Genomic DNA, 26,182 nt, shown 5'->3' with positions numbered 1-26,182 from the left:
TATTAAAATTAAACGTCGCCTTTAAGACACTCCCAGCTATTAAGCAATAAAACAATTCTAAATAAAACTAAGATTTTATAAAGCAGAATTAATTACATGATTTGACAAACCACCTGCTCGAATCTTGCCACCTTATTAATCACGCTTAAATTTTTTCTCAATATCCATGCAATTTAGGCTAGTTAGCCAAATTCACCCGGACTAAAACTAACCCAATGCATAAAATTTAATCTGCTGAACGTCGTAATGGGTAGAGACAGTATGGTGTACTTAAGTATAAATTATACTAATTACCTGCCATTGTGTTAACAGATATAGTTACAGACAGAGGTAGGCTGCACACATTTTTTCTTCTGCGTTATAACTGTCGCCTGCCAAACTAACGGTTCTTTTCCATACGTGTTTATTCAGTGTTTTCTATTATCACCGGCTCGTCTTGATCAGTCAATACTAACGAATCTCATGTCCTTCGTTGTTCTGTTCCGTAACCGCATCGGTAAAAGATTTAGATATATATAATACTAGCAATCTACATTTTATAATGGGAGAGTATTGTTTGTTTATATCTTTTTTTGTGGCGATGGAAATTTGCCTGTTTCAAATAATCATTGAGTGAGCTTGGTGTCCACACTTAAGTCATGTTTTCTATTCAGAGTTCGTTATCCTACGCAATCTTATGATGACGAGGCTGATTAATAAACAGGCTCGCCTGAGCTGCAGCTTGGGGGGCCCGGGTGATCAGGGGGCCCTATAGGCGGACTAGCGCATTCATTTGTTTTAATTGTTTTAATTTTTTAAGTCCTTTGTTTTCTGGTATCGGTATGACGTCTGTTATGCGGAGTCGGATGAGGAAAACGTTCAAATGGATATATTGGTTGCTGTATATTCTGGAATTTTCTTTTCTCCGTACAGTTATCTATATGGTAAATGTGTCTTGAGAGCGCATTTTGATGCAGTTGTCACATTCTCTTTGACTTAGTAGAAATTATCTTACAGTTATTATTATTTAATAATTTTACAGTTAACTGTATCATTTTGGGGCATACGTGGAACATGAAGAGGGGCCTATATATACGATTAGTGTAGTCTAGGAGTCTGTTAACATGTTAATCGGCCACTGGACCTTTTGATATATACCAACAGGAGTCTCGTGTGCGCATTTTATGCGGCTGATCTGCCATTGCATTTGAGTCGCAAAAGGCTTTTGTGAAGCCGGGGATCGGAATGTACACGCGGTCTAATTGGCCGTTTAGGGGGCGTTGCTCTGGGTGGCAGGTTTCCGTCGTTAAGGAGGGACTGCATGCAGTGGCTCGGCGTTCACAGGTTAGGATTATTGCCGGTTTTCGCCGCATCCAGTAAAGTGCGGGGTCTGTGAGCAGAATGAGCGGCCGTGTGGGCGATCTGAGCCCGAAACAATCTGAAGCCCTGCAGCAGGTGAGCTCCATAGTTTTGGTTCCGTTTAGTCGCTGCTCTGCTCTGTTGCCCTCACATATCTATTGGGAATTTTGTATGGGATTAAAAGCAGAGCCGTGTTATATGCAGTTGATGAAAACATAACATATCAGTTCCAGATTAAATAAATGCTGGTAATTTTTGTTGCTGGAACGTTGCCGAATATTTTGATATTCCATTTCTCTATGCAATTGTTTTGCTATATAATATATTAATTTGCTTATCTTGACAATAACTATAAATACTAATAAAAGTAATAAAACAAACAAACAAAAAACAAAACTGCAAAGCAGGTACTCTTATTGTGTTAATTATAACTTATATACAAGCTAACAGATAATCTCACGGAACTCTCCGTTGCACCGGGATGTTTAACTAAGAAGGGCTTTCTGTTAGGCCTATGTCATGCCATTTTATCGTTTTTCGCATTGAAAACAGCCGCATCCGACTTGTATGAGGAAAAATACCAGACCTCCGACTGTTTTTCATTCCATTCCTTCTCTCTGCCTTTTTTCTCTTTTAATCAATATATTCTAGATATCGCCATTTCCAGTTCTTACGAATGCAGAATAAAAACTGAAATCTCCAGTTTGTCGAAGTCTTCCTGTTTTATTCGAAACATCTCCATTGTTGAATTTATAGAATTATGTCGCAGCACCTCTTTAAAGTTCCTGACTTTGCTAATCTTTAAAAGTATGTTTACTGTCATTTACTTTAACAATTCAATTGGAATTAGAACAAATACTAATAAAGGTAGCAATGTGTTACATACATTTTGAAACTATGCTTATTCAAAAAAATATGTATATTAAATTATAATGATGACAAACCATATAGCCGGGCCTGTAAAAGAAAATCTATATTTTAACAAGACAATGTTTAATTAATTAAGTGGATGTTCACTGTGGCCTGGTCAAAGTTCAAAATCCCACTAAAACAAATATTTCCAAATATTTGTCTTGTAAGGGTTAGAAAGAGCAATCTTACAGGTTCATGCGAGTTTCTGTGTGTGTATTTTGGGCAGAGGGTCAGTGTTAGACTTTTTTTCAGTTCGGGTGCTTGATCACTGGAATACACTGGTTGTGCCCACATGCAGAGGTGTAGTGGTGCTGGTGCTCATCTGCAGGACCATTGTTAAGGTGTTTTGTTCACTGTGCCACTGGTAACGCTGCTACCTTAGCACCTACACAGAAACTAAAGCATAATCACGAAAAGACTAGCTGTCTCCTGCTGAAAAACCACCCAGGTACTGATATGTTAATTCTGGCATGTTACTGGCATGTTACTGGCATGTTATCACTCCACAGTTATATGTCATAAATCCAGCTCCTTCTTTATTTTTTCATCTCACTGTATTTGATGTTATTTTTACTCCTAGTTGCGAGAGAGAATCCAGGATATTTTGCCGCAGCTTCCAGTGCAGCATGACCATTTCCTGCTCCGCTGGCTCAGAGGTGACGCAATACAAACAGCAGATTTCGGAACACCGTGACGTTAAGGTTTAATTCATCGCAATTCATTTCTTAGCTGTTTCTGAAAACTTGTAATTCGGAGAGAAGCTGGATCCTATTTTGATTTATTCTTTCGTTTTATGCTTTGAACAATTTGCACAAAAGTAACCTACGGCTGTGTATTTTATTTTTATATTAAGATTGGTTACTTATATGGTAATCTGGGTAGTATATCGTCTATTAGTTAGATTCTTCATTTTCTTTTTGTGATGACAATACCGTGGTTGTTTACATCGCATGTATTTTTTGACAGGCTGTGTTGTTTCATGTGAAATGTCTTTAACACAATATTTTATTGTGTTACACAAATACTCAGCAATAACTCATTGATTACTGAAGTACAAATATAGTCGCTACTTGATAAAAGATGTCGTGATTCATTAATTCATTAAACATCTATTTTGCTTGTGCTATTCATGATTTATTCCTTCAGCAGTTCCTTCAGTAGATCACAAAGGTTTGCAGAATTAATATATAGCTAATTCTTGATGCTTTCTGGGCTGAATGACCTCCTTTCTTTTGTAAATTACTTACGTTCTTATATTCTTATAGTAAGAGATATAGTAACTGCTTGAGATAATGATGAATTAATATGTGATTATTATGTAACTAAGACGTGGTTTGTGGTTAATTAATACATATTTATTACATAATTATTTGTGCCTCGTCAAATGAAGTGTTAACGAACACGTTTTAGGAAGTAGAGCCTGCGATGACTCTACACCTCTCACACGACACTCTTTAACTGTTTGTGTGTCGCCTGGTGCTTTCTTCATGAAATATCAATTATTTAAACGCACAAGCTTTGTAATTAAAACCAAACAAACCCCCTGTTTCTTCACGAAGTTTCCACAATATCACCCAGCAGTCTGAGTTGCCTTGTACTTGTGAATTTTCTGGCAAGTTGGATACATTCCTGCCGCAGGACGACGATTCCAGGGGCCTCGGATGGACGGGGGTCCTAAAAAATTAGCAAAATAACTGGATTGGTCTGGACTGGGGGGCATAATATGATGAACCTTCATGGGGCCCAAAATCCTCAGCAATGCCCCGGGTCGTATATATTTTTACTCCAACCTCCAGTCATACTTAACGAATAGTCGTTAGATTACCTTTTATACAAAATAATGAGCATTTTGGAACAGCAGTTATTTTAGTGAATTTGTATAACTTGGTAGTACCGTGTATGAGGAAATGTCCATACAAGCACAACTTTAGACATCATTTATGAAATGCCTTACCACAGATGCATTGCATTACATTGCAGTTACTTCCATTATATAGTTGTGATGCTCTCCGTTCTGATAGCAATGGAGTAACAGCACACGAGCTATTTCTCTGTTAATCCAGCAACAGTGTATTGTTACTGGTGGATATGAGCAGAGTTCATACAATTTTGGATGAAAACAGAGTAGGAAAACATCATAATTCCGTATATTTACATAGATGAACATGGACAGTTCTGACAATAACTGGCTTCACCAGTAAAGAAGAAAAATAGGCTGGGAACATGTTCTTGAAGGGTGCAGTGGTGCAGTGAAATGGCCAACCCCAAGGTATGTTAGTCCTGATACATTCTTGGAAAGACAATACTGACGTTTCATTTATTACCATGGCAACAACTGGAAGTCTATGAGAAGAGGAGTGTCCAAGGAACCAAACCAAGAGTTGCATTCTGGATAAGCTGAGAAAATCTGGCTTCATTAATTGCCGACAGGTTTTGTCAGCCTTCCCGATTATTAAAGCGTGTTTCATAGCCGTAGTCAAACTGTGTAGTTTGGAAGACATTAAGATTGGTGATTTACAAGACTGAACAAACAGAGATCAGAGGTGCACGTCATGGACAAACTTTTTATACATCCAGAAAACCTCTGTTCATCAAAGTCATCAATGCCGCAAAAATCTGTCTGCAGAATATTTAGTTAGGCACATCTCTTGGAATCAGATCAGTCAATCTGTTTTGACGAGGTGGACTTTATACCATGGCATATGTGACTTATTCTGTCAGTGACCTGTCTTTGTGATAAGAATGTCAAAGGTAAACATATAGATGAAAGCAGTGGGCTGATGCCTTCTTGTTTAATTTACCACCCTGAGTTATTTCCGTGGTAATCAAGAATAAGATTAACGAACTAAAGATGCTTTTGTGAAAAACATTTCCCATTGTGTATTATGCGATTCTGATGGTAGTTGTAATGTTCCTCACTGATGGCCTATTGTGTAAAAACAATTGCAGTTGTGAACCCAAAATGTTTATGTTCTTACATTGTTGTAGTAATGTAAGCAGGGTGCTGTGGTGTGGTGTTGAACTTATTTGTGTCATAACTTGAACAACCAGTTCCTAATGTGGCTGACCTCTAGTGCACAAATGACCTTGAATGTTCTCAGATCCCAGCTAATAGGCAAGTAGCATTGTCCTGTTTTGACAGCAGCACTAAGAGCTCAAAGGGCATTACATCAGACATTGGTTTGTTTAGCTGACGCCGTTCCAAAGCATTATATGCTCTGTGCCTTTTTCTATATACATGCATATTTTTAATGAGAGTATTCTGCTGCTATAATATGAGCCAGCAAAATTTAGGGATCTAGTTCTGTGTTGTAAATAGCTTTGTACCTGCTGTAAAATCTCATGCACTCTGCATTCTGATTTTTATTTTTCCAGATTAGCACACAATTACGAAACAGAAACTGTTAAACCAAGTGGCCTTGCCAGAATTGCTTGGTCCTAATACATTGATTTTATTTCACTTCCTGAGACGTGACTGTTGGATTCATTCTGATTTCTGTAAAATTTCTCAGGGTGACGATACATGGGGCAACTTTTTGAGCAATGTTGCCGGCAATGGGCAACCAGGTGAGACACAGGGCAACTAATCAAGGGAACGGACAGCTGGCAACAGCAGGTAGCATTTTGTTAGAAAAAATATTTGATGCCTAAATTACAGCCTTAACAGATAAAGTTAGGTTTCTGTTGGCATTGTGAGCATAAAATTAGGCAAATTCCCTGTTTGAAGTTTACACAAGACAACTTTCTGGCATAAGAAGATATAAGGAGATACTCCTTGTCTTCACTCCATTGCCACTGAGAGGCTGCCATTTTTGTAGAATTTTTCTGAAGCCCCAAGTTGGTCATGTGATCGGCTGCTAGCATTGTGATTCGAAGATCTCAAAAAACTGCACACTGTCTGAGATAGACACACTGTGCAGTGAAACGGCCCAGATAGACATTTGCTGCCCATTCTCAACAAGAAAGTGCCCAAACATCATCACTTAGCATCATCACTTAGCATCATCACTTAGCAACATCACTTAGCATCATCACTTAGCATCATCACTTAGCAACATCACTTAGCATCATCACTTAGCATCATCACCAGGCAACATCACTTAGCAACATCACTTAGCATCATCACTTAGCAACATCACTTAGCATCATCACCAGGCAACATCACTTAGCAACATCACTTAGCATCATCACCAGGCAACATCACTTAGCATCATCACCAGGCAACATCACTTAGCAACATCACTTAGCATCATCACTTAGCATCATCACTTAGCAACATCACTTAGCATCATCACCAGGCAACATCACTTAGCATCATCACTTAGCATCATCACCAGGCAACATCACTTAGCAACATCACTTAGCATCATCACTTAGCATCATCACCAGACAACATCACTTAGCAACATCACTTAGCATCATCACCAGGCAACATTGCTCGAAAAGTTGCCTCATGTATCATCACCCTTAGGGACCCATGATCTACAACTGGAAACCTCCCAGTATTCCATCCTTGCTTTTTTTAAACTATGCTGGAATTTTCCCAGAAATCTGAGAAATTTGCGTGCCGCTCTTTTAGTGAATGACTGCCGTTGCTTCCAGTCTGCTTGTATGTGTGTATATTTCAAGTGATAACCAAGAGAGCAAGTTAAAGGTTATATGTGTATGCTTTGGTTATAAAAGGGGCCCCCGTACCATCAGCTCAATGCACATTTATTTCTGTTAAGGTTCCAATTGTACATTACATGCTCATTTTTACAGTAGCTTAGTGTTAGACTTGAAGCTAAGTAAAAATGTATGTCTTGCAACTGGAAACATTTCTACTGAAATGAACACTTCAAACCATCAAAATGAATGATTTTTCACTGAAATTCTTTTTCAGCCAGATCCTTCAGTGTGTCGAAGGCAGAAGCAATGCTTCGAAAGGTAACGAAGAAGCTCCTCGTTATTTAAAGCTGATTGCCTAGTTGTGGTCCTTTGAGTGGTCTGTTGAAAACATCTCCACGATGTTTCTTAAGTAGTCCAATATAAATTTTATTACAATTTTAATTAGGCTTAAAGACATTTCATTGTGTTAATTACCTGTACTGCTACTTGCCAGCAGTGACTGCAGAGTATGTAAATCTGATAACAGTGTCTGAAAAAGCGCTGTATTCATCATAGAAATCTTAGATCTTTAAATTGGCTAATTTAGTAGAACCGCGTATGATTTCCTATGAAATGTACTCTAGATATCTTTGATTTATAGATTTGATATCTATGACAACAATTTTTAGATGTCCTTTTGGGAAAATAGTAGTAAAAATCGCAGTATCCTTATACATGTAGCATTTAGTTACAATGCTATTTACTTTATTTATTTGTGGGTGACCACACTGGTAATACAAATAACAAATAAATCGTGATACCTTTGGGTGTGAAGTGATGGTGTTTTGAGGAAACAGAAGAAGCAATCTGAAATATGAATATGTATTTTAATACTGCTTTTAACCAATAAACTCAGTACTGGGCCCAGAACAAAATCACTAAGGGTGTAACTGAAATGAGTGAAGTGCCCGGAACTATATCACAGTTGTGGACCGACTGACTCACACCCGAGGGCGCAAATTATTAACCTGACGGTGCTATGCACCGTTAGACACCCCTGTAACCCAAGTATGAATAAACTGTTGTCATAAGACATTTCCAATTCTATTTAGCATGTGGAATTCCGGAAACGCATGAAGGTGGACACCATAACTACTGACTGGCAGCCACCGGAGGTACTTTCTTAACTCCTGAAATGTTCATATTATTATCTATATTGAAGCTTCCGAACAGGTATGGTTCAGGTTTTAAGTTTGTTTTGTCACATACACAGTCATGCACTGTACCACTGTGCAGTGAAACGGCCCGTGTGTGATGTCACATACACAGTCACGCACTGTACCACTGTGCAGTGAAACGGCCCGTGTGTGATGTCACATACACAGTCACGCACTGTACCACTGTGCAGTGAAACGGCCCGTGTGTGATGTCACATACACAGTCACGCACTGTACCACTGTGCAGTGAAACGGCCCGTGTGTGATGTCACATACACAGTCACGCCCTGTACCACTGTGCAGTGAAACGGCCCGTGTGGGATGTCACATACACAGTCACGCACTGTACCACTGTGCAGTGAAACGGCCCGTGTGTAATGTCACATACACAGTCACGCACTGTACCACTGTGCAGTGAAACGGCCCGTGTGTGATGTCACATATACAGTCACGCACTGTACCACTGTGCAGTGAAACGGCCCGTGTGTGATGTCACTTATTCCAGGTGATTGAGCAGTATCTGGCAGGGGGAATGTGCGGCTATGACAGAGAAGGGAGCCCCATCTGGTATGATGTCATCGGCCCACTGGACCCCAAGGGCCTCCTCCTCTCTGCCAGTAAACAGGATTTTCTGAGATATAAGATACGAAACACAGAGATGCTTCGAATGGAATGTGAGAAGCAATCCAAGTTGGTATGTCGAAATTTGAAGTACCATCAGGGGGTCAGCATGTCCAGATAACTTTCTGCGACATATATACAGGACACCAGCCATTGATCCACTCTTAGTTATATGTCAGGAATATTACCCTAATCTGACTATAATTCACTTTCCATCTCATAACCTTTCAGCTGGGAAAGAATGTGGAGTCAATTACCTTGATTTATGACTGTGAGGGTCTGGGCCTCAAACACCTGTGGAAACCGGCTATCGAAGCCTATGGAGAGGTACTCAGTCTCTGTGACCTAGAATGGGACCTATAAGGAGTGACCCAAAAGTGAAATCATGACCTCAGCATGTGTGTGTCGGCCATCCTCTGCTTAATGAAAATAGGTTTAAAGAAAGTGTCTCTGTACCTTAAGAATTTTTTTAATTTAGGCTTTGAAGTCCCCCAAAACAATCACATAACCGTATTACATGCACATTTTTAGAATTTTTGTGTTTAAATGCAAACTTATACTTCACCTTGAAGGTGAGAGATTCGCATACAAATCATTGCTGGTGCCCAGCTTGTGGCCCAGCCCCTTTAGCACCACCTTCTGGTCCCTTCATGAGTCATTTCTGAGGAATTGTTTCTGACGTGCTGAAGGTGCTCACCATGTTTGAGGAGAATTACCCTGAAGGACTCAAGAGATTGTTCCTCATAAAAGGTAAATCAGAATTCATTCATTCTCATTAAGGTTCCTTAACACATGCTGCTAATGTATTTAAAAAGTTGATTAAGGGGTGTCTGTCCCTTGGGATTGTGGAGTAGTTACTCAGTGTCTAACACTGTGTCCTCACAGGGATTAAATGAATTGCTGTGCTTCCAGTGATTGGATTAACTCAAGGCAAACACTGTTTATACATTGATTAGGAAACCTCATCAACAAATGTGTTAGATGTGATATATGTATGTGTGTCTGTGTTACACTGTGGGGACCAGATTGTCCCACAAGGATGACCTCAATTTTATAAAAATCTATGAATGCAATAAAAAAACTAATGTGTAAAGTAATCATAATATAATATAATATAATATAATATAATATAATATAATATAATATAATGTAATTAGCGTGTGGCAGGAACTAGCCAAGCATTGCATGATGCATACTCAGTCATACATATGGCCAGTTTAGGTATACTAAACTTCACTGAAATTGCATGTTTTTGAACAGTGGAAGTAAACCGTGGGATCGGGCAGGAAGCCATGTCCACACATGTAAACGCCACACAAAGTGGTGGTATGAGACGGCGGCGCTATCTAGCGCACCGGACTAGTGCAGTGTGTGATGTTAATATCGACGTGGCTTTTCATACACATGCAAATGTCACATCAGAAGGACCGCGATAGTCTGCTGGCTTCAAAACACCGATAAGTTGCGGCAAAACATTTTTACTGAGTCACTGGAAACAAAACCTAGCAAGACTTTTATGATAGTTCATTTTCAAAATTCTCTAGTGTATATATATATATATATATATATATATATATATATATATACACACACACACACAAATCAGTTTAAAGTTTACTGCCTCTGTGTGTGTGTGTGTGTGTGCGTGTGTGTGTCTGTGTGTGTGTCTGTGTGTGTCTGTGTGTGTGTGTGTGTCTGTGTGTGTCTGTGTCTGTGTGCGTGTGTGTGTCTGTGTGTGTGTCTGTGTGTGTGTCTGTGTCTGTGTGTGTGTCTGTGTGTGTCTGTGTGTGTGTCTGTGTGCGTGTGTGTGTCTGTGTGTGTGTCTGTGTGTGTGTCTGTGTGTGTCTGTGTGTGTGTGTGTGTGTGTGTATCTCTGTGTGTGTATATCTCTGTGTGTGTGTATCTCTGTGTATCTCTGTGTATCTCTGTGTATGTGTGTGTATCTCTGTGTGTATCTCTGTGTACCTGTATGCCATGGACCAGCTCTATCTCTTGTTTCCCCCACAGCTCCGAAGCTCTTCCCTGTCGCCTACAACCTGGTGAAGCATTTGCTGTGTGAAGACACCCGTCAGAAGATCAATATCCTGGGGGGTAAGTGTGTAACTCATGGCCTTCAATCCAGGCCAATATCCTTGTTGTTTTTGGAAGGGGATGGGAGGGGAGACTTTGTATTTATACCCTCCGCCCATATCTGTCTCCCTGAAGATGATTGGCCAGAGGTTTTACGGGGACACATTGACCCCGAGCAGCTGCCGATGGCGTACGGGGGCAATCTCACTGACCCTGATGGGGATCCCAGGTGCAGGACCAAGGTGAGCATTTCATGATGGAGAATAGTAGCTGCTATGCTGAGGGGAACAAACCCATCACGCAATCAACCCCCTCAGGTTGGAGAACCCAGGTGCAGCCATGCAGTGGATGATATCTCAGCACCACGTTAGTCTGAATGGAATGGAACAGTGTGACATTTTTTATTCCTAGTGACTGGAGTGCCAATCCTGCCACCAACCCCCTACATTTTCCCTGTGGGTTAGAGGACCTGCTTGTAGGACTGGATGTAGATTAGCATCATACCCAGGATGAAGCAATTTCAGGTTAAGGGCCTTGCTCAAGGGCCCAGCTGAGTAGGATCACTTCTGGCATTTCCAGGATTTGAACCAGCAACCTTCCAATTGCCTCCCTTGCCTCAGAGCCACCACTCTGTCCATAATAGAGACATGGGTTCAGATCCCACTTCTGTTACCCATAACTCACTGTATAAAATGCATTTGGATACAGGATATGTGAAGTATCTAATCAAAGCCGTGTCAGGCCCTGTACTCTTAACTATGACCTTCCATTTGCTTCTAGATTAAGTATGGAGGAGTTGTACCAAAGTCATACTACAAGCAGGACTCCATCAAAATGCAGTACGACCAGAGCATCACCGTCAGCCGTGGATCCTCCCACCAGCTGGAATATGAGATCCTCTTCCCCGGAAGCGTACTGCGGTAACTGCCTTCCAGGGCCACTCCTGTTCTGGGGAGTGTTTTTTATACCAAGCAGACCGAAGGGGGGGGGGGGGGGCCTCCAGGTACAGAGAAAATTGCCTTTCATCTTGTGTTTAGAGGTTAGTTCTCTAACCCTCATCGAAACGCGGTGGAAGGACAGTTGGATGAACTCACCTTATTCTTGGCCCACGTCCGCCTAGGTGGCAGTTCATGAGTGATGGTGCAGACATTGGCTTCGGGGTCTTCATGAAAAGCAAGGTGGGCGAGAGACAGCGGGCGAGTGAAATGGCAGAGGTGCTGCCTAGTCAGCGTTACAACGCCCACCTGGTGCCTGAGGATGGCTTCCTAACCTGTGCCAGCGCTGGTGTCTGTGAGTGAAGGGAGGGGCAGTACGGCTTAGCTGTAGAGACAATCTCTGGTTTCTTGATGGTCTCTGTTATTCGGTAGAACCCAGTCAATGAACAAAATCAAAGAAATCATTCAATTCTAGCGGAAACTAGAATTATTGAATGATTTTGTGCAAGCTGTCTGAAGAGGACTGTACCCAATTTCTCTGCAGATGTGCTGCGATTCGACAACACCTATAGCGTGATCCACGCCAAGAAGGTCAGCTTCTCAGTGGAGGTCCTGTTGCCTGAGAACCAGTCGCAGTCATCTAAGGGTAAAAACGGGCCTGATCAGGAGAAGGAACTGGCCACAAACGGAAAATAGCAACAAAAGACAACTGCAGTAGAAAGGGCTGCTTATCCTCCGATTTGATGCTGTTTAAATCATGAAGGCGGCTTCATTTTAAATGCAGTGCTTCCAGGTTTAAAGCTGAGACACAGATTAATGTTCAGAATAATATTAGTTGGAAAGAAGAAAAAGGCAGAGGATATAATTGTTTTTATGAATTAAATATCCACACAAAGAGCTCCAGGTTTGTGGATTATAGTTTTTCTTCAGGGTTCATTTGCTAAATTCTGCCAATAATAATTAAAGCTTAACCAGTTGTATCAATGAAAGGCAACAAACATCTGCGAATTTGTGAATTTCAACAATGCTTCGTTAATCTTTTAAAAAATATTTGATATTACTCATTTAAATGTTTATCCTGTAACTACAAACAAGGGGTCGGGGTCAGATTATGAATTAAAACAATTTTTCAGTAACTGAAGTAAAATTAACCTAGAGAAGCCAAACTGGGCATTCTGAAATCACCTGTATAAAATTGACATCTGAAACATAAAGATTTGTTTTCTAATAAGAAGATCTATTAGCCTCACTGGTAGCCTCGCTGGTAGCCCACTGTTAGCCTCACTGGTAGCCTCGCTGGTAGCTGTTGCCTCGCTGGTAGCCTTACTGGTAGCCCCACTGGTAGCCTCACTGGTAGCCTCGCTTGTAGCCTCGCTGTTAGCCCCACTGGTAGCCCCACTGGTAGCCTCGCTGGTAGCCTCACTGTTAGCCTCACTGTTAGCCCCACTGTTAGCCTCGCTGTTAGCCCCAGTGTTAGCCCCACTGTTAGCCCCACTGTTAGCCTCGCTGGTAGCCCCACTGTTAGCCTCGCTGGAAGCCTCACTGGTAGCCCCACTGGTAGCCTCGCTGGTAGCCTCACTGTTAGCCTCACTGTTAGCCCCACTGTTAGCCTCGCTGTTAGCCCCAGTGTTAGCCCCAGTGTTAGCCCCACTGTTAGCCTCACTGGTAGCCCCACTGTTAGCCTCGCTGGAAGCCTCACTGTTAGCCCCACTGTTAGCCCCACTGGTAGTCTCGCTGGTAGCCTCACTGTTAGCCCCACTGTTAGCCTCGCTAGTAGCCTCACTGTTAGCCCCACTGTTAGCCTCGCTGGTAACCTCACTGTTAGCCTCGCTGGAAGCCTCACTGGTAGCCTCGCTTGTAGCCCCACTGGTAGCCTCGCTGTTAACCTCGCTAATAGCCTTCTGATCACATTACACTAGCAAACCAACTCCTACCACAGAGCATTAGAGAAGCTGCTAACACACAGTATTACACAACGATGAGCTAGTTAGCTAAAACTCAGATGAGCATCATCCATTTCCACTGAAGACATATCTCTTACAAGCATGTGTACTTATTGGTTGAGTGATGATATAATAATTGACTACGTCTGATTAAGGTTGAATTTACCCGAATATTTGCTCATTTCCGCAACCTCCAAAAATTGCTTTGCATCCTTATTTATACGCTGGTCCATTCTGTTGGTGCCTCCTTATTACATTTATTCATTTAAAACGATCCTTTTTGAAATATATACCATGGAAAAAGTGACTGACATGATGTGAAAACTGCTGTGTATGATCTGCATTGAACAACCTATCCTGATTTTACTGTTGATTTATCAAAGAGCTTAACATGAGTTACTGTATCTGAAATGAATTCCATGATTATATATTTAGCCTTACAATTTAGCTTCTGTACTTGTATCAAAGTTTCATTGTGTCATACAGAGCAGGTTTTATGCAATTTAAGATCCACTGTGTGATGTTTTACGTAATTCTTGACTACATGCAGTATTAAAGCAATGGATAATTTTGTAATAACAGCAACAAAGAAGCCTCGTTAATGAAATATGTTTAACAAACACGGTCTGTATATCTGTAATTTGTTTATTATATACAGCACACGTCTTGGGCCCAGCAGCTAATGCTAACCCTTCCTTGGAAAACATGCTGCCATCTTTTATTCAGGATTTTGTGTGTGAGAAGATGCCTTCAGTGGACTTGAACTTTCAGGAAGGGAAAGTCCACAAAGCTTCTCTCATGAATGTCAGCATTGCAGGTTAAGGACCATCCACTTGTTTGCTGATGAACAACTCGCAGATTTCCTCGTCTCTGTTTTTCCCAAGTTATCGAAGCCTGTTCGTCACATGACATACTTTACTGCCTCGCGATGCATGTTGAAATTTCCCTTATGCTGTCAATGATACAACATTAAGTGCAAACCTAAATAATATATTTAATTAGTAGATATCACATTTGCCTTCCTAAAAATTACATTAAAAAATCAAAACAAACACAGATATAATTCCCTTCCTTGTCCCCATAGCTTTCGGGATGTAACTCCAGGCCAGACTAGCAGATCCTATCTTAGCTGTATGGTTATGGGGTTTGGGCCTGATTTAGGGAAAAGGCTGTTACAGGTTCCAGACCCCTGTTTTAGTCATTTGCAATAAATTGTTTCTAGGTATTTGTGTGTGTGTGTGTGTGTGTGTGTGTGTGTGTGAGCAGGTATACCTATCCTTATGGGGACACAATGTCCCCATAACGTGATAAACATAAGTTTTTTTTCCCTTATGGGGACCGGTTTCCTGGTCCCCATAAGGCAAAACTCTATTTTATAAAATTTGGTGACTGCTATGAAAAAGTTAAAAATGCAAAAATGTATTTTGCTTGGTTACTTATGGTTATGGTTAGGGCTGGGTGGGGGTTAAGGTTGTCATAGTTAGCGGTACATTGTAGCGGGAGGGTGAGAGTCAAACCCATGCACAAGCCACAGGAACACCCTCAATGGCTTCCAGGCCACATGAACACCCTCAATAGGCTTCCAGGCCACATGAACACACAGTGTGGGTAATTTATTGATGGTACTGGACAAACTACATGTTCTGGACTGTGCATGAGAGTACCCAGAGGAAACACATGCAAAATATGGAGAACATACAAACATGAAGGGAACATACAAATGTACATGGAGTAAACATGGAGTAAGGGTGACATTTTGAACCTTTACCCCTGGGAGTGTGAGAGCGGTTGCTCTGTATGTACAATCTCTCTGATTCTCCTGGTGAGGGAAGGAGGGCAGCAGGCTTCCACTGCAGGGTACAATCCCTCTGGGGCCCCTGGGGCCTCTGCCCTATGGGACATCGGGTTCCACCCAGGGGCCGCCCTTAGGAAACACCCAAAGCACCGGACACAACTCTTACTGCATTCATCCCTCGTTCCTGTAGCACCTCCCACAGTATCTACCACGGCACGGTACCAGCCGTACACTTTCTCCAACTCTGCAAAGTACATGCAGGCTTTGTTATGAGCTGTGCGAAGGAGAAGACCTGGTCCATTTCAGCTTGAGCAGGCTGGAATTCATGTTATTTCTGAATCTTAGGTTCAAGAATCGGGCAGAAGCTCTCTAGTAGCCGGATATAGACGTTCCCAGTGTGATTCCCCCAATAGCTGGAACATTCTATCAGCCCCCTTTTTAAAAATATGGACTGGTCCAGAGACACTTTGCATGCCTTCCATGCAACATTAAGGAGGTGCATGATTCACATCAACACCAACAACATCCAGCACTTTCACCATCTCTGCATGGATTTCATCTATCCCTTCTATGGAGACCACTGGTCGCCATAGCAACTTCAGCTGCAGAGACAGTCTTTGATCCATCGGCAGTTTCCAGCACTGCCTCCTAGGAAGAGGGCATACACATTGGATTAAGTTCTTCCAGTGCTCAAAAACACCTTCAGAGTTGGTCGTCACAGCCCCAGACCAGCAGAACACAGCCAACTCGAGGTCTCGCCCCCCCCTCAGGCACTAGTTTGCCAGAACATTTTTGGGGTAATCCGAGTTTTTCTAGATGACATTTTCAAATTCTTCGCTTGCACAGACTTTTGCCTCTTCCTTGCCTTTCTTACTCGGTTCTGAATGACAGAACGCTAATGTAGAACCACATCGATAACCACTTCTCAAGGTACAGTAATCGATGAACTGCCCCAATAAGAAATGGGACTGGTTGTAAAATGAAACGCAACATTTTTAAAATGTATAATCAATGATTAAACTTCCTGTCTGTAACACATATCCATGTAATCGTCTCATTGCATGGTCATAACTTACATGGCTGATTGCTTTTCTGCTTGCAATGTCAGCTATTCGGCTTTTGCAAGATGACGCCATTTTAATTTTGAACACAAGAGGGAGCTCTAAGATCGACAGTGATAGATACATCGCGCAGCAATAACAAACGTAAATAGCCAGGTGATTAAAAAAATTCATAATTGAAACATTTGGACCATATTGTTGATATCAAACATCTATATATATATATATATATATCATATATATATATATATATATATATATATATATATATATATATATATATATATATTTTACATTTTCATTCATATTTCCTGATGTTTCGCCACACAGTCAGTAACCGTAATATTAATAACACATCTGGTATGTAGCCTATGTAGTATAAATAATGAATTGCGTCAAAACGCTGCATTACACGTAGCTGAAATACCGTTTTGGTGACTACAGGCCTATAAATTCCACTAGGACAGATGTAACCCTAAACCACCATTCATTATTCTTTATCTATGGAACAGTGCTTCCTTTTTCACTAGTGTGCGATTGCTTTATCACACGCTCCACTGGGTATTATGATTATCAATATTTATCAGGAGGGCGTCAGCAGTACACAGGCCCCACCCCTACCCGTGCGTCATAGCCTTGCGGGCCCTTGATACAGCAGAGCCCATTGACAGGCGGCACTCTTCCAAGGAGCCCTGCGGCTCAGCGGATCTCCAGCACAGTGGGTTGTGCCCCTTTACATAACTGCTGCTCCTAATCCCAGTCTCAGCTGCAACTGAAAAACGCAGTCCGATGCTAAGGATATCAGATCCCACAACGCCTTCCTTTCCGAATAGTCGCCACGATTTAAAAATTGCACACCATCTACAACTCTGTAGATAACTGGCCAACGTTCCAATGTTTAATGAAACGTTAAAGGGATCGGTGTGTGTGTATATGTGTGTGTGTGTGTGTGTGTGTGTGTGTGTGTGTGTGTTTGTGTGTGTGTGTGTGTGTGTGTGTGTGTGTGTGTGTGTGAGAGAGAGAGAGAGAGAGAGAGAGAGAGAGAGAGAAATATATATATATATTTCAGGAGCGGAAATCCTATCCGCAAAGGGCCAGTGCGTATGATGCGGGCTTTTGGGATCATTTTTAGGTCCGCTGTTCGAACCTGTGAGGAGTCTGCAGCCAGTCAATCCTCTAGCTGGTAACCTGATCAGGGCGTCACCGCCAAAAGCCAGGTACCCAGCGGCCCTATCTGGATAGGATTGCCCACCCTTGCTATATCTGATAGGGATATGATACTCTTTTGTAAATCCTATGTTAACGCCCTAAACACGCAGGCAGCTCCTTTACTTATAACTTTTTATCATTAAGCATTTGACGGTTTTTTTATTATTTCGGACAATTTACTACCACTAGCAGCATCTTGCTGCTTAATCATTCTACTTCCATTAGTGTGTAATTAAATACTTATCGGCATAATACATTTTATTACATTGCTATGATTTATTTCATCTGTGGTGTTGCAGATTATTCGGTGAGAGTATGTATATCAGGCCCATGCATACTGGAAGTACTTTAAATAATTAATCAATGTATGTATGTGATTGTGAAACTTTTACTCTGGATACTGTAATTAGATGGGATCCGCAAGGCTACCTACTGTTTTCGGTGGGTTGTACCAGAGTTATTATGATAATAAGGGGGCAGCTCCCGGGAAATGAGTAGATGACGTTATCTGCCCGTTCCCGGAGAGCGAAACAAACATGGCGACAGAGTGCAGTGGACAGGGGTATATCCTAACTTTAGTGGTTTTCTTCTGGAGCGTTGTTGTCGGACGACCGGAGGCTGCAGTGACGGGCGTGAGCAGCAGTCGCGTCCTGGGTATGAGGCTGGAGAGGAGCGACAAGCCGGCGACCACCACCGATGACGGTGTCATCCAGGTAACCGAGCAGAGCAGCGTCCAGCTCAGGTTTTACGGGGTGCAGATGAACTCTGGCACCTGGTCACAGATCAGGTTCATGGAGCACGGGGACCGGGATGGCGGCGCCGGCGATGACAGCTCCAACAGGACTTGCTCTGATTTCACCAAAGACTTCAGCATCAGCAATTACATGAACGTCAGCAATGGGGGCACGTCGGGGCTGATCGGCGTGCAGATCAAACCGCTCCGCAAAAGCGAACCGGCGAAGGACTACAGCCTGTGCGTCAGACGGAGTCCGGAAGACAAGTGGTACTTGCTGGGGGATAACGACGGCAGACTCCGCGTGGTGGAGGAGAAGAAGTCGCTCCTGCCGCTCTGGCTGCAGGTGATGCTCATAATGTGTCTGCTGGTGCTGTCCGGTATGTTCAGCGGACTTAACCTCGGGCTCATGGCTCTGGATCCCATGGAGCTGCGCATCGTGCAGAGCTGCGGCACTGAGAAGGAGAAGAGGGATGCTCGCAAGATCGAGCCCATCCGCAGGAAAGGGAACTACCTGCTCTGCTCGCTCCTACTGGGAAACGTACTGGTGAACACCACGCTCACCATCCTGCTGGACGATCTGATCGGCTCCGGCCTCGGTGCTGTGGTCGCATCCACCATCGGCATCGTCATCTTCGGCGAGATCGTGCCGCAGGCGCTGTGCTCTCGCCACGGGCTGGCGGTGGGGGCTAACACCATCTTAGTGACCAAGTTCTTCATGTTCCTCACCTTCCCCCTGTCCTATCCGATTAGCAAGTTGCTGGACTGCGTGCTCGGCAAAGAGATAGGCACCGTGTATAACCGGGAGAAGCTGGTGGAGATGCTTAAGGTGACAGAGCCGTACAATGACTTGGTGAAAGAGGAGCTGAACATGATCCAGGGCGCCCTAGAGCTTCGGACCAAGACGGTGGAGGATATCATGACCCCGCTGAGCCACTGCTTCATGATAAACACCGATGCTGTTTTAGATTTCAACACTATGTCGGAGATCATGGAAAGCGGCTACACGCGGATCCCGGTTTATGACGATGAGCGCTCCAACATCGTTGATATCCTCTATGTCAAAGATCTAGCTTTCGTCGATTCGGACGATAGCACGACACTAAAGACCATAACCAAGTTTTACAACCACCCTGTCCACTTCGTTTTCCACGACACTAAGCTGGATGCCATGCTGGAGGAGTTCAAGAAAGGTTAGTGTTTCTCCCGTGATTTGAGGGGGCGTGAGCTGGAGAGCAGCTCTGATCCCAGCTTTGCGCAGGATTTCCCCCCCAAGCCGGCTGGCTTCACTATCAACTTCACGGCGAGCCCCAGATTGGCTGTTCGGATGAAGGCAGGCGCCTAAATCACTTAATTTATTAACCGATATTAGGATCGAGTCTGTAATTAAATGCTATTGCATGGGGTTGAGTCTTTAAATGAGAGAAATGAACACAGTAATATGATGCATTGGTAGTGTTACTGATTGTCCGTGTCTGTAATAGTCCTGCAGTGAGCGCATTCTGTATTCTGCTCGCTTATAATGGTAAATATCGGAGCTTTACACGGAAAGACGTCTTGGGTTACAAACGAGCAAGGGCGTGAATTTGGTACGAACATGGTGGGGGGGGGACCACTAGGAATGGAATTTAATTGGAGCCCCCTTGATAGGGAGTATGCAGTCGCCATCCTCCCCCATACGTAGTGTGCAGAGGATGCGCTTCCTTTAGAGAGTGTGCATAGCGGTGCCCCCCCCCCCCAGGGAGTGTGCATAGCGGTGCTCTGTCATAGGGAGTGTGCAAGGGGTCCCCCCCCCCCCATTAAGTGACTGTGTATTGGGGTGCCGGTGCCCCCCCCCCCCCCCCCCCCCAGGGAGTGTGCAGAGGGGTGCAGCTGCCCCCCCCCAAGGCATTCTGAAGGATACGCAATATCTAAGAACACAGAGAATTTTTCTTTAAGATGTTGATGGATTTGGAGTTCAATATGCTATATAAGTTTGCGGGTGGCATGGTGGTGCAGTGGTTAGCACTGTCGCCTCACACCTCTGGGACCCGGGTTCGAGTCTCCGCCTGGGTCACATGTGTGTGGAGTTTGCATGTTCTCCCCGTGTCGTCGTGGGGTTTCCTCCGGGTACTCTGGTTTCCCCCCGCAGTCCAAAGACATGCTGAGGCTAATTGGAGTTGCTAAATTGCCCGTAGGAGTGCGTGTGAGAGTGAATGGTGTGTGAGTGTGCCCTGTGATGGGCTGGCCCCCCATCCTGGGTTGTTCCGGGATAGGCTCCGGACCCCCCGCGACCCAGTAGGATAAGCGGTTTGGAAAATGGATGGATGGATGGATAAGTTTGCATTACCTGAAGTGTATATTTTGATTTGATGAATTAGATCCTATCTGGATTGAAATAAAATGACTTTGGGCAATTTGTGTAAAATTATCAGTTGCATTGGTTACAAATTCCACTCTTTTGAAGGTAACTTTCTACTCATTAAATTGCACAAAGTTTAATTGCATGTGGCTGGGAGGAAAACTGATGGTGAATCATAGTCAAATGTTAAAAACTTTAACTTTAAAGTTTTAAGTAAACAAACTTTAAATGAATATTGTCTTCACAACAAATAGACATGCAGGTGCACTAATGGCCTCCGATCTTCACACAGAGCCGATAATTAGCTGGAACAGGAATGATTGGTTTGTGCCTCGCTGCAGAGTCTCCCCGGGGCTTCTGACCCCAGCTTGATCCCTCCCCCGAGTCCGTCCGCAGAGTCACCTTCTCAACGGCTGTTTTCCATTTAAGCTTTAGAACAAACATGTTTTGTTTGTGGATTATTTATTTCCTCTCAGTTTTCCAGGAAAAAAAAAGAATCTGATGTTTTCTCAAGTTTTTGATTGATAGTGGTGAAATTTATAAAATCCAGAACAGTATCAGATTTTGTTATGTTGGGGGTGGGGGTGGTAGACAGTGTCTATGAGTATCGTTTAAAAGATTAAAATCTCCATATTATTACCAATAACGAGTCAAATTTCTAAGGCCCTTCATGCATCTGTTTCTGCAAACAACAGACTGAAGTGCTGTATGGTTCTCTGAGTAATGTTTCATCCTGGGGACCAATAGGATTGCTTAACAGACTGAAGTGCTGTATGGTTCCCTGAGTAATGTTTCATCCTGGGGACCAATAGGATTGCTTAACAGACTGAAGTGCTGTATGGTTCTCTGAGTAATGTTTCATCCCGGGGACCAATAAGACTGCTTTACCTATTTAAAGTGTAAAGTATTTGATGCCCTCTTAAACCACAACATGTTTTTCTCAGGCCAAATTTGTCTGCTGCTGCTGGCTTGCTATTTACAGTAAACTGGCATTTTTGAGTTATGGTTTCTCCCTTAAGGGTGGCATGATGGTGCAGTGGATAGCACTGTTGCCCTGATATCTCTGGGACTGGGGTCAAGTCCATTCCCTGACTCTGCATGTGTTTCCTTTAGGTTATCTGATTTTCCCCAACAGTCCCAAAACACGCTAAGGTGGGGGTAGGGAACCCTGATCCTAGAGAGCTGGTATCTCACAGGCTTTCTATCCTACCTGATGAGTTACTCTCTGCCTGAGATCAGGTGTGGTTCATCGGAGACCAAGTCGGATAAAAAACCTACTGGTTGCTGGCAATCTACCAAGTGTTAAGGTGAATTACAGTTGCCAGATTGTCCATAGGTGTGAATGGTGTATGTCTGTGGTGATGGGTTGGTGCCCATAGACTCCAGAATAGGCTCCTGACTCCAGCGACTCTGAATTGGGCAAGCGGGTATGGGAACTGGAAGGATGGATTGCTTTTTCCATGTCTTTGCCATTGTGTAGTGGACGTCTGCAAAGAATAGCGTCTTCTCTGTAAATTAGCATTTTTCTGATCTCATTCTACACACACTTTTCATTATCTTAGTCTGTCAATGTTTAGCCTTTAAAAATGGCGTTGACTCTTCAAAACTGCACAGGCTTGGAAACATTGTGACATGCAGTTAACTAGAGTGTGCGTTCATCCAAAGTTTAACAACTGTACAGTACTCACCAAAATCAACAGTATTGTATGGTGCATCTGTAGGCAAATAAATTACAGAAAAATCTTGCAAAATAAACGTTTAGCATTCCAACTAAACCAGGACGCTCAGGGGTAGAATTTGGGGTCTGTTCATGTTAGCCAGAAAACATGCAACTGCTTGTGAAAAAATGTCTCATACACAGATCAGCCATGACATTAAAGTCACTGACAGGTTTGGGTCAGGGCATCTCCAAAACGGCTGTTCAAACAACTTCAGTCCATTGGCATCTCGCAACTTATGGCGCATTTCCACTGCCAAACCAGAGCTGAGCCGTACTGCGAAGAGACAGTTCTCTATTGTAAATGATGTGAACCACATCCACACTGACACTGCCCTGCTTACCAGCAGGCCGAAAGCGTGACTAAACCGAGCTGGTTGCATCACCACCAGTGATCTGCATAGATCATCTGCAGGAAATAAGGGCATATTCTGTATATTACTCATTATTAGTAGTATTGATTAAGTACTTGAAAAGTAGTATAGTGGCTGAACAGATTGGATTTGTGGTGCATATTTTTATGCATGCTAATGCTAATTTTGCTAGCGTTTGATGCTAACATAACCCGGCGATTCTCAGAGACACGGAAACATAGTGAATCATTATGTACCCTGTGTGAACAATGAATAAGCATCTTTACCAGTGGAAAAGCACCATAACGGGACTTACAGGGTCTGCTGCTAACGTCTTGATGCCAGATACCACTGGACATCTTCAGAGGCTCCGACGGGTCAGTGCTGTTTTGAGAGCACAAAAGGGACCCACCCAGTTGGCTCCAATGTCTCGCTAAAGCTCCAGCCTGTACAAGGGTTCAGAAGATTAATAAGGCCTCTTCACCTGCTTTTCTAGGTTTGCTTTTGAGGTCTGCATATAAATTTAAATACGTTTCATCAAACTGAAAGCCTGTGAAGTTACCTGAGATGTTCTTGCAATTTTATGCTGGGGATCATGTGACATTTACCCAAATCATGGAGATATAAGAGGTGCACACACCCAGAGCGTGTTGCCAGAGATAACCATCCATTCGACGTGGGATCAGCGACACGCTGTGTAAAAAAGTGGAGTGTGTTGTTATCCAATGTGCAATTATGCAAATTCGACATACAAAATTGTACTGCTCCTATTTTACTTTAAAACGCAGATCCACATTTCAGTGTCTTCTGCTTAATTTCACTTTTTGGTTGTACGAAAAAATAAACCGTAGTGCAGATGATGGATCACAGCTCACCACAAGATGTCTTTGCCACACAGATTAGGAAATGAGTCGTTAAAGTTACTTCCAGGCTTTATTTGCTATTGGCTCACTACTATGGTAAAAGTGACAATAAATCACGGTCTGTTCCATAATGTCCTGTCTGAAAGTTTGGTCTTTAAGGTTTTGGTTACAGGAAGAGAGAACAGTGTTTTGGCCATCGGAGAGTAAAAGAGTAAAGGCTGACAGGGTCACACACTGTAATTTCAGCTGAGGCGAATGCTGGTAGCATTCATTCACTATTTACCCATTAGCCTGACAGTCACACAAGTGTGGACTAAAGAGTATGTGTTTGCGTGTCTGTGTGCATTCAAACAACAAACAGTGCAAGGATGTGACTACCCTGTTTGTGACTGGGGTGCTATTATTAGAGTTAAACCCTTTGCTTGCAATGCCATGCTGCTCTGATGATGTCGTCTCCCTGAACCCAAGGCTGCGTCCAATGGGATGAACAGACACTGGATTACTTTTGGCTTCCATATCGCTAAGAATAACTGGTTTACAGATCATGTACTACTGTAGTCAGCAAGAGTTCCTATAGCATACCCATGTTGTTGGTAGCTCTCTACAGTATTGGATGGTTTCACTGGTTATGCTTGTCTGATTGTGTAGCCAGTGATAGTGTGTGGCTCTGTGGATAGGACTCAGAAGGTTGCTTGTTCAAGTCCCATGGCTGGTGGAGTGACGCTAACGTAACCCAGCGATTCTCACAGACATGGAGACAAGGTCATTAATACCTTCATGGACTGACTGATCCACGCATATAAGTTGCTTTGGACAAAAGCTGTTTAATAAATGTAATGTAATTTGGGCTTCACACCTTGCTTAGGAGGAGATCGGTCAAATTTCCATTTCTGTGATCACTACAGGAGCAGCTCATCTCACTGAAAGTGTAAATTATGTATTTCAACCATTCTTCCAATACAACACCAGAGGAATCTGGCTTCATTTTCCAACCACTTATACTTCTGGGTCGCGGGGGGTCCGGAGCCTATCCTGGAAGCTATGGGCACGAGGCAGGGAACAACCTAGGATGGGGGGCCAGCCCATCACAGGGCCCAGTGGGACTGTATGCCAAAATAATGTGACTGAGCCCACAAAACTGATTTTAGCACATGCATGTTCAGAAGGTTCTGAAATTTCATCAGATATCAGGCAGCATCTGGAGTCTAGTCAGAGCATGAGCAGTTTTAATGCCATTTCCATGCAAAATCTAAAAGTGTGTTAAAAAAATGTCTGACAAAATATTGTGCAAAACAGCACCACCCTTAGGTTGATAAAAGGAACTTCAATGAAGCGAAACATTTTTGCCTCACTAAGTTAAGACTTCAGTGCATTTCTCATCACCTTCTACTTAGTAGTTGATTGGATAGTTATGGAATATGACACGTTTTTAAACCCATCCAATGAAGCGTGCTTTCGGTCACTCCCGACACAAAAATGATTGACGCACATTTAACCAATCAGAAAATCCAGCCATCAGCCAAACTAAATTCACTTGCTCACCAATATTCTTTGTTGATATGTGGACAAAGAATTGGTATACCCTAAGTGAAAGACGTAAGAAATGCTTTGATTTGTAAATACTTCTCTTGTTGATTGTAACTATTCCTGTGTATATACTGTAAATAAGAACGTTTGTTTTTTTGTTCAGCTTTTATAGTGCAAAGGGAACGTCTGTGTACTCGTGAAATTAAATCTTTTGGAAAATGTGAGGATTACAGACGTTCTTTTCTGCAACGACAATGTATTTGTATAACAATTTTATTTCAGAAAAGAGGTGCATCGGTTGAAAACTTAAAAACTTATTTTAAAAAGAATTTGTCAGCATCATTTTCTGAACATCAGCTCACCACGGTAATAGTTACATAGTTGAGGACTCAGGATACTAAATAGTGCTACATTTGATTGAAATTTGCAACCAATGGAAAATCACTACAGTGTAATGAATTTTTAATATTTATTATAATATTTGTCATGCATCCATCTGTTTTCCATACCCACTTGACCTGTAATAACTAATAATATATGAACAGGACTGAAGTTATACAGTAAGAGTAGGATTTGTTTCACTAAAAATATTCGTCAGCAACCACTATGAGAGATATATAATCCAGTTTTTTTTTTGTAATTTAAATAATGGTTATTTTAAAACGTTTACTAAAAGTTCCAATGTTTGTAGTCTGTATATTTCTCCTCAACCTGTTTCAGGTAAATCCCACCTGGCCATCGTGCAGAAGGTTAACAACGAGGGTGAGGGTGACCCCTTCTACGAGGTGCTGGGCCTGGTCACGCTGGAGGACGTCATCGAGGAGATCATCAAGTCGGAGATCCTGGACGAGTCTGACCTCTACAGTGAGTGCCAAACGTTGTCCGTTGCCATGCCAGCGAGCACACCCTGCGCTTGTCCTGATGACTGCCATTTCTTTATCATAATGCTGCTTGACAGAC

The 26,182-nt window shown here is 42.7% G+C and overlaps 2 protein-coding genes across 5 annotated transcripts in view; both read left to right on the top strand.

Moving 5' to 3' along the window:
- The first annotated feature begins 1,075 nt into the window (after positions 1-1,075).
- Positions 1,076-14,848, top strand: sec14l7 (SEC14-like lipid binding 7). Of its 2 annotated transcripts, XM_049020466.1 has the most exons (12): positions 1,076-1,434; positions 2,831-2,906; positions 7,133-7,176; positions 7,950-8,012; positions 8,560-8,748; positions 8,907-9,002; positions 9,365-9,425; positions 10,683-10,766; positions 10,881-10,987; positions 11,526-11,665; positions 11,866-12,035; positions 12,225-14,848. In XM_049020466.1, exons 1-12 carry the CDS (start codon positions 1,381-1,383, stop codon positions 12,374-12,376), a joined length of 1,236 nt encoding a protein of 411 aa, XP_048876423.1. In that variant the 5' UTR covers positions 1,076-1,380; the 3' UTR covers positions 12,377-14,848. The 2 variants fall into 2 exon arrangements, with proteins under 2 accessions (XP_048876423.1, XP_048876424.1); XM_049020467.1 differs by lacking the exon at positions 1,076-1,434 and having other exon boundaries at positions 7,137-7,176.
- A 3,365-nt stretch (positions 14,849-18,213) lies between these two features.
- The window catches only part of LOC125746556 (metal transporter CNNM4), a 23,127-nt gene continuing 15,158 nt past the window's right edge, over positions 18,214-26,182 (top strand). For all 3 annotated transcript variants that reach the window (XR_007399007.1, XM_049020656.1, XM_049020655.1), the window contains exons 1-2: positions 18,214-19,614; positions 25,943-26,086. Coding sequence is in view for 2 of the 3 variants with exons in the window: in XM_049020656.1 (XP_048876613.1) it covers positions 18,225-19,614; positions 25,943-26,086 (1,534 nt within the window). In the remaining variant the exon portion in view is untranslated. The remainder of the gene's footprint in view (positions 19,615-25,942; positions 26,087-26,182) is intronic.

The sequence above is a fragment of the Brienomyrus brachyistius genome, chromosome 7 (genome assembly GCF_023856365.1).
Source record: "Brienomyrus brachyistius isolate T26 chromosome 7, BBRACH_0.4, whole genome shotgun sequence".
Lineage (NCBI taxonomy): Eukaryota > Metazoa > Chordata > Actinopteri > Osteoglossiformes > Mormyridae > Brienomyrus > Brienomyrus brachyistius.
Note: the sequence above shows the minus strand (reverse complement) of the source record. Positions and strands in the feature narration are given on the sequence as shown.